This window comes from Galeopterus variegatus, unplaced genomic scaffold (assembly GCF_000696425.1).
Source record: "Galeopterus variegatus unplaced genomic scaffold, G_variegatus-3.0.2 Scaffold3056, whole genome shotgun sequence".
NCBI classification, from domain to species: Eukaryota; Metazoa; Chordata; class Mammalia; order Dermoptera; family Cynocephalidae; genus Galeopterus; species Galeopterus variegatus.
Genome location: NW_007729167.1, coordinates 1 through 8,102, shown reverse-complemented (window position 1 = coordinate 8,102; position 8,102 = coordinate 1). Strand labels below are relative to the sequence as shown.

Sequence of the window (8,102 nt, the reverse complement as noted above, 5' to 3'; positions counted from 1 at the left end):
TTTTTTTTGGTCTTTTTTCGTGTCCGGCAATGGATCACAACCCTCAGTGTCGCGCCTGTACTGGACTGGGACCGGCAACGGGATTGCAACCCTTGGTGTTGCGCCCTCACCTCACTCAGTCAGTGAGCGGGAACCGGTCTGTATGTAGGATCCGAACCCTCGGCAGGAGCACCGCTGCGCTCCCAAGCGGCGTACTATCCAGTGCGCCACCGGGCCGGCCCAAAATCTACCAACTTTTAATTGTAAATAACAACACATATAATACAGTAAACCTCCTACTTTTTCAAGCTTCAGTATTTTCTAAAATTGCTCAGAAATAGCATTTATAGGCACTAACAAGACACATACTCTTTCCTTCCTTGTGCAGGCAGTATGAACGTTTGGTGAGTTTCCCAGTGTAAACGGATTTGCAGGACTGGCAGTGGAGATAGGGGCCCCAGAGAGCTCCTGTGTGAAGCTTGAGGACACTGGCCTTTTCTGAAGCCTGGGTAATAATTCACCCAGCTGACGTGCTGGTGGTTACTGTGGGCTATAGGCAGCTGTGCACTAGACATTTTACGAGTTTTCAAATAAGTATTATTGATTCAGTAAAGAAAAACTTTGATTAAATGAAAGCACTAATCTTCCATGATTTACCTAATCTTTTAAATAAGCTTGCAGGCTAATGGTGCAACAAGCTAATGCAGTAACTTTTTTTTTTAAATTTATTTTTTGTTATCTACTGCTTATCAAGGGATATCAAAATATCAGTCTTATCAGTTACTGTGCTCTATGTATTTAATGGAATTGGGAATTATTTAAATATGAAATATTGTAACTCAGACTAAATTATTAATGAACCAAGTATAATGCTTGACTTCTTTGTTAATGAAAGTTCAACAGTCTGCCAGCTGCAACAGGATACTCTTGCAAGGGATCTGGCCCTCTCAGCCATGGATACCCTGCATGTAGCCTTGAACCTGGGGGGAAGTAGAAGACGGTTTTGAATCTGGAACAGCTGTCATAGGACACAAGTGTTTTAGATGACAAAGCCAGAAAGAATGTAAAAAGTGAAGTCACAGGCCAGAAGCAAAGGTGCATTTGGGACGATTGTGTTGTTGGGGGCACCAACACTTGGGGCTGCAGAGGGATCTCATACTGCACAAGAAAAATTCCCCAGAGAAGTGCTGAATTATAAGAAGAGAATCAGAGATCATCAGGGGTGAAGAATATTTTACATTCTTTCTTTCATTAATTCATTAAAACCTTTTTTGAAGGTTTACTGTAGGTCATGTGTTTTAAATATATTAGTGTCAAGTCTTACAAACTCGTGGAAGCAGCTATCTTTTTATCCACTTCCTAGATGGCAAATAGCACAGAGAGGCTGAGTAAATCAAAGTCACACAGCTAATAAATGTTAGAACTGGTTAATAAACAACTGGAACGTCTGACTCATCTGGCCCGTTCTTCTCCATGAGTCTCCTCTGGCTTGCAAGAGAGATGCTGAATAACATCTATTCTAGATGGTCTTCTAAAGGGTGGTTTTAAAAGCAAGGAATTGTTTGTGTATCAGAAAAGCTTTCTATTAAAGGAAAACATATTTTTTTTCTTTTTTAGTTCAGTACTTAAACTAGTTACCTTGTGTGGGAAACCTATTTGGATAGTGGTTTTAAAAGCAAGGAATTGTTTGTGTATCAGAAAAGCTTTCTATTAAAGGAAAACATATTTTTTTCTTTTTTAGTTCAGTACTTAAACTAGTTACCTTGTGTGGGAAACCTATTTGGATAGTGTCACTATACGAGGTTGACATGTTAATGATTACTTGTGCTACTTCTGGGTTAGTGAAAATGCAAAAAGAATGAAATCCAACTGTCTTCAGCCATTATTTAATTCCATAGTGGCTATTGCTGGTAGAACTCTTCTGGTAGAAGTATTCTTGGATCCTCCTTTAGTAGGTAGAGTTCTAGAAGGTCAAAAAGGTCACCAAGTCATTCAAGTACAGCACTGCAGGAGAGGCTGCCTATGCCTCCTCCGCCTGGATCTGGGGCATAAATTGCAAGTATTTCACCTTTCCATGGCTTGGTGGTATTTAGTCCCCAGGAGGTCTGCCCCCCATGGTCTGATGGCTTCATTGATAGTTTACCAAGTTTACCTTTGTCTTCCCTCCCACATACCCACAGGAACACAGTGGCCAATGCTTAGTCTTGCCAAGTGTAAGCCTGGGCTGCCTTCTTTTTATGTCTCCCATCCCCAATCTACTTTCCCCTACAGTTATATTTGGCCCTTTCTCCAGATCTAAGAAACACTTGTCCACACCTGCCAGCCCACAGTATTCAGACACTCAAACGCATTCAGAACAGCGCAGCCCAGCCCAGGACTTCATCTGGTGGGCATTGAGGCAGGGAAGTCCCACCCCAACACCCCAGGGAGAATCAGACTCAGACTCACTAAATCAGAGGTAGACTTAGAACAGGCACCATGTGTCAGCATCTTCAAGGACTTAATCAGTGTCTAACTCAGTGTACTAACTAAGTTATCTCAAATAACTGAACAAAATCAGCACAATCATAAAACTGATAGTTCAGTATTGGAGAGTTCTTAATGATACCTTGAAGTTCTGCAGAAGTATATAATTGTATTGTAAAATTATGGCAGTATTTAATAACATTTATAAGGATTTTTTAAAATTAACTGTAATCTCATGATCCAGCAACACCATTGACCTTTTTTGTAAAGTGTGGAGGTACACAAACTTTAAAAACTTGAATAGTGCAAAATGACATAAAAATTAAGAGGAATTTTTCTCATGCATCTCTGCTATTCGACTTTCTGTTCCTGAAGATAACCACAATCACAATTTCTCATGAGTCCTTCAGGAAAATTTCTTAAGTGTAGATGCAGAAGTTTTTAAATGAGCACAATTGGGTTTACACTGTATGCTGTATTATATACTTATTAAAAATTTAATGTATTTTGGAAACACCATACAATAAACCTTAAATTTATAGGCTCTGAACTTATTCTAATTTTCTTCAAATCCCTACACCTTATTTCCTAGCCAAGTGACCTTGAAAACGTTACTTAATCATTCTACATCTCTATTTCCTCACCCATAAAAAGGGAATATTAATGATACCTACCTCACAGAACTGCTGAAAGTGATAAATAGGTATCACAAAGAAAATGTTGGCCACAGTTTTAGGATCTCAAAAATTAATTAGGACTGTCATTGGGATGTAATTATATATTTTTTAATGGTTATATGCTCTCCAATTTTATAAATGTACTTTAAAAAATTTACCCTGAATTTATTGGTAAATACCTAAATAATTTCTCATTTTTATTTTTTTGTTTTATTTGTGTTTTTTAGGAATTACAGACAATGATACAATATACATTTGCATGTAATTTACCAGTATTGAAAAAGTGCTTACAAGAAGTATTTGGGAAGAATTCCAAAAGATTAAATTCCTAGAATTGAGTAGTACATTTTAAATGATGATAGCCTATGCCACATAGCTATGGCAGCTGACCCTCCTGGGTGTGGCCTCGGTTTACACATCCCCAGAACATAAAATTGACTCTGTCCTCATGCTAACCAACAATCATATTAACGAGCTTTAAAAATATCTGTCACTCTCAAAGGTAAAAAAGTTGAGATTTTTTAAACATCATTTATGCTAGTCTATTATGATGTACAGATATTTTTAGTATTTTAATAAAATCACTTCTTTCCTATTTCCTTTAATGATTTCCTCAGAAAGAACTTCCCAATTCCTAAGTCAGTTTTCTCATGCTTTCTTCTGGATTAATTTTAAGTTGCACTTTTCTAGAAAATGTCACTTTTTATTCAAGTTTTAAAATTCATTTGAACAGAGTTTTAAAAATTACTCTAGGAATTCTAACTTTACCCTTTATCTGGGACCGTCCACCCCATATGTTAATATCTAAGTCTGTGCACGTGCTGCTTGTGGAATGTCCATTGCCTTTGGTTTAATTGGCCACCTGTGATGTGCTGCAGTCCCCTCCCTGTCCCTAGAACCAAGTCAGGGAAGAGCTCCCTCCACATGCATCTTTCTACAAGGGGCAGGTGGAGAGAGCTCAGGCCGTGTGGAGAGAGACGTCTCCCACTCCTAATTCTCAGCCCAGGTTTTTGCTCCCACTGGAGGGAACAGCGTGTTTTTAAAACAATAATGAAAAGCACAATCCTTGGAGAATCGGCCGTGTCTCCAAGTTGGAAAGTATGATTGTGTTTTGTTCTTCTTTATTTTTTGCAGTCAGGCATGATACGAACAGAAGAAGCAGATTACTTCTTAAAGCCACTCCCTTCCCACCTCGCAGGGACAGTCAACAGCTCTGCTTCCCATGTGCTGTACAAGAGATCTGTGGGACCCCTGCCTGCCAGGGCCAACGAGGTCATGGTGACCGCCAGGAAGCGGGAGCTGCCCGGCCAACCCCTGCACGGTGGCAGCTTCCACCTTGGCCTCCCACAAAAGCAGCATTTCTGTGGAAGACGCAAGAAATGTATGTAAGGGCGATTCTTGTTATGTAGTTAATGATTTGGGCATTTATGTAAGCCGATAGAAGATTTTTTATTTTCTTTGAAGTATGTCTGCCCAGGAGGTGAAATTTATTAACTGTTATTGCTAAACTCAGGTGATGCTTCCAGAGAGGCTGTTGTTATCTGTAAGTTCAGTATAAATCATCTCTCCGTGGGAGATGGATAGGTAATGGCAGCTGACTTTTTTTTTTTTTAAAAGAATTATTCCCTAGAAAGATTCAATGACACACTAATCAGACGTACAGAATCCACCAGACATCTTCAAAAGAACCCTGGCATCTTGACTCAGTAATCCTAGATTTTTGAAGTTTAGATTTATTAAAGCCCACATAACTTTCCTGCTGAGGTCATCTATTTATATACATATTTATATACTTTATTCCACCACATCAATAGGGCAGATTGTGCATGACATAATTTACCTACAATTTTCACCAAGGCTTTATGGAAGTCTTTTTTGTCATGACCATTTAGGAGGTGATTTGTTATTCACATTTTTTGTAGAAACCTCTCACAAATCCAGGAATGCATATGCAGTGTTTTCTAGAATGTTCCTCACTCCCTTGCTCTCTCCCCTCAAGCATCACCTGATTGAACCTTCCCCCGATGAGCCTCTGCAAAGCCCTTTCCTCCCCAGCCCCATCGTTCTCTGCTTGGTCGGTTTTGCTGACCGCTATACCCAGCACTCTAAAATAGAGGTGGGCGTGTTGCAGGTGAATCTTGTTTAATAAGGTGAACAAACAAAAATCACGAGGCACCTGCAACAGAAGAATAAACACCACTTAAACTATCAGTGCCTGTGTGGCATCTGAACCCGTGTCATCCTATACATGGAAGTCATGTGCTATATTCAAGCAGACATGAAAACCTCAAACCCAGGTGAACTTAAGTCAGTGGGCTCCAGGCAGCAGCAGGAAGAAGAAAGCTGAGAAGAAACAGAGGAGAGGAGGATCTGAGGTCAGGGAAGCCCGAGGCTGGTGAGTGTTAGAACAGGGCGTGCGTAGCAGCAGTAGCTGCCTGCAGGTTCTGCCACCAAAAGAAGCAGAGGCGAGTGGGGCAGGGAGAGGAGGATCTGAGGTCAGGGAAGCCCGAGGCTGGTGAGTGTTAGAACAGGGCGTGCTGTAGCAGCAGTAGCTGCCTGCAGGTTCTGCCACCAAAAGAAGCAGAGGCGAGTGGGGCAGGGGCAGGACCAAGAGGCGGGGCTGAGGCCTCAGCAAGGATAGAGCCAGGATTCCTGCTGGCAGCGCTCATGGGGTGTGTGGCCAGGGTAGGCCAAGTTCCATGTACCAGGGACAAATTGACTGACCTGGGCACCTGGATCTGGGTAGAGAAGGTGTCGGCAGGACCAAGAGGCGGGGCTGAGGCCTCAGCAAGGATAGAGCCAGGATTCCTGCTGGCAGCGCTCATGGGGTGTGTGGCCAGGGTAGGCCAAGTTCCATGTACCAGGGACAAATTGACTGACCTGGGCACCTGGATCTGGGTAGAGAAGGTGTCAGGGCTGTCTTAACCTCTCTGACAGGCCACACCGGGGTCTGAAGCAGATATTGCAGCCGACCTTGAGAACACCTGGCAGTGCTGACGATTCTGAGATGAATGACACTTTTGTCCTTACCCGAGACAATCAGAGCCACTCAAGCCAGTAGCATGGCTAGGACACATCTCTGCACACAAGCAACTGGGATTGCTTTCAGTTTGGTGTGGGTGGGTGTACACGTGTGCATGAGGTGTGTGCATGTGTGCATAGGCATGTGCATCAGGGTGTGTGGCCTTGAGACATGTTTTAGAATCTCAATAGCAGAAGTTGATGAGAGGTGGGTGTTTGAAAAAGAACTAAAATGTATAATTAATTTTGTATTTGGAAAGTGGAAAAAAGTAGCCATTGTTCTCATGATAAAACTAGAGAAGGAAAGCTCTATGAAACACTTGGTGCTGGTGGAAGGCCTTGGTGATCGACATCCTGCCATTTGTTTTGCTGGATATTTCTGACCCCTCCTGGCCGGGCACCTGATAGTACTGCACTCCTGAGCCCCAGTGGCTGGGGGCCATGTGACCAGTCAGAGTTGAGACCCATCACTTCCAGGCTGAAGCATTTAATTCTCAGGACCTCTTGTCTGTGAATAGATGGTCCATGTCGTCCCTGAGGCCTTGGACTTCCCTAGGGTTGGAGGCAGGAGGGGGTGGTCATGTTCTCCTGTCTAGATGGGATTCACAGTTAAGTATTCTTCCCTATTAGAGTCTCTGGTTCAGGAAATCAGAGCTGTTGCTGTGTGTCCATTTATGCATCTATCTGTGAAAAGGGCAAACAAATGCAAACTGACTTGTTTAAAAGTCAACAGTGAGGTTGGACTCATGAGTGGACCTGCTGCTTCTCAGCTGATGGAGGGGCGTTAGCTGGGGCTCATGTGTTTTGGGGATGATGCTACAGGCAACATATTGAGGGGCAAGGGATTTGCTCTGGACAGTGAGATAGTACCCCACAGTGCTTCTACCCTCTGCACCCAGCACCAAGGACCACAGCTGCTGGGACCCTTTTGTGTCCTGGCTTCATCCCACATGAGTTTCCCACCGGTGGAAACAGATCAAGGGGTCTGGGACCACACTGCTCAAATCTGAAACCCATTTCCAACACTTTCTAGGGAAGCGTTACAGGCAAGTCAGGTCCATTCCCTCTGCCTCCATCGCCCGATCCTCAGCTTCTGCACAAGGCAACCTCCAGGGTGGGGGTCACACCTGTGGAAATCACAGACATGGCAGTGACCTGTGCTCAGTAAACACTGGCCAGTGTAATCATTATTCTCCAAAAGGTTCATTTAGGTTTGGAAGTATTTTAGCAAAGAGAGATAAAATGTGTTGGATGTGAGTTCCAGTTAAACAAAACAGTCTCTGCTAACAGTGTGTTCCCTGAATACAGTTTGCATAGTTTTTGGATGCATGCCACCTAAATATGTGGGCTTTTTAAAGTGTGCTTTCACATTTAAACAATTCTAATCACTCTTTCCGAGGCATCAACTAAACTTAATTGTTTTTAATATAGTGTTAATTAAGTTAATGATTTTAAATGCCAAAAATATTTCTAAAGGGATTACTCCAAGAGGGCAGATTATTTATGTTGCTTTCTAGGGAATTCAGCTCTGCAGTGAGCAGCTTAGAATTTATTTTAAACAGTATAGACAGATCAGTTATGTGTCCAGACATTGAATTCAACTTTAAGAACTGTCAGGTCATTAAAATGCTTTAAATAGGAAATCAATGCAAGCCCGTGCTTTCTTTTGTGATTGTTAGTTCCGCTGTTTTGTCATTGCTCTTTTGTGGAGCAGCCCTGTTCCGTGCATCCCTGTGCCCATGGTCTTTTAACATTGTACTTGCAGATGCTGGGGCTTCAGGACCAAAGAGCCTCCTCTCTTGTTGTTTTAAATCAGGACAAAATTACGTAAAAGTAAATACACGCATCCCTGTGCCCATGGTCTTTTAACATTGTACTTGCAGATGCTGGGGCTTCAAGACCAAAGAGCCTCCTCTCTTGTTGTTTTAAATCAGGACAAAATTACGTAAAAGTAAATAC

At 42.4% G+C, this 8,102-nt stretch overlaps 1 protein-coding gene across 1 annotated transcript in view; it reads left to right on the top strand.

Annotated features, from left to right (window-relative positions):
- The window catches only part of LOC103599682 (A disintegrin and metalloproteinase with thrombospondin motifs 16-like), a gene marked incomplete at its 3' end in the record, with an annotated part of 61,153 nt that extends 56,650 nt beyond the window's left edge, over nucleotides 1-4,503 (top strand). Inside the window, exon 5 of the mRNA XM_008583828.1 lies at nucleotides 4,257-4,503. Coding sequence (XP_008582050.1) covers nucleotides 4,257-4,503 — 247 coding nt within the window. The remainder of the gene's footprint in view (nucleotides 1-4,256) is intronic.
- Nucleotides 4,504-8,102: the final 3,599 nt, after the last annotated feature.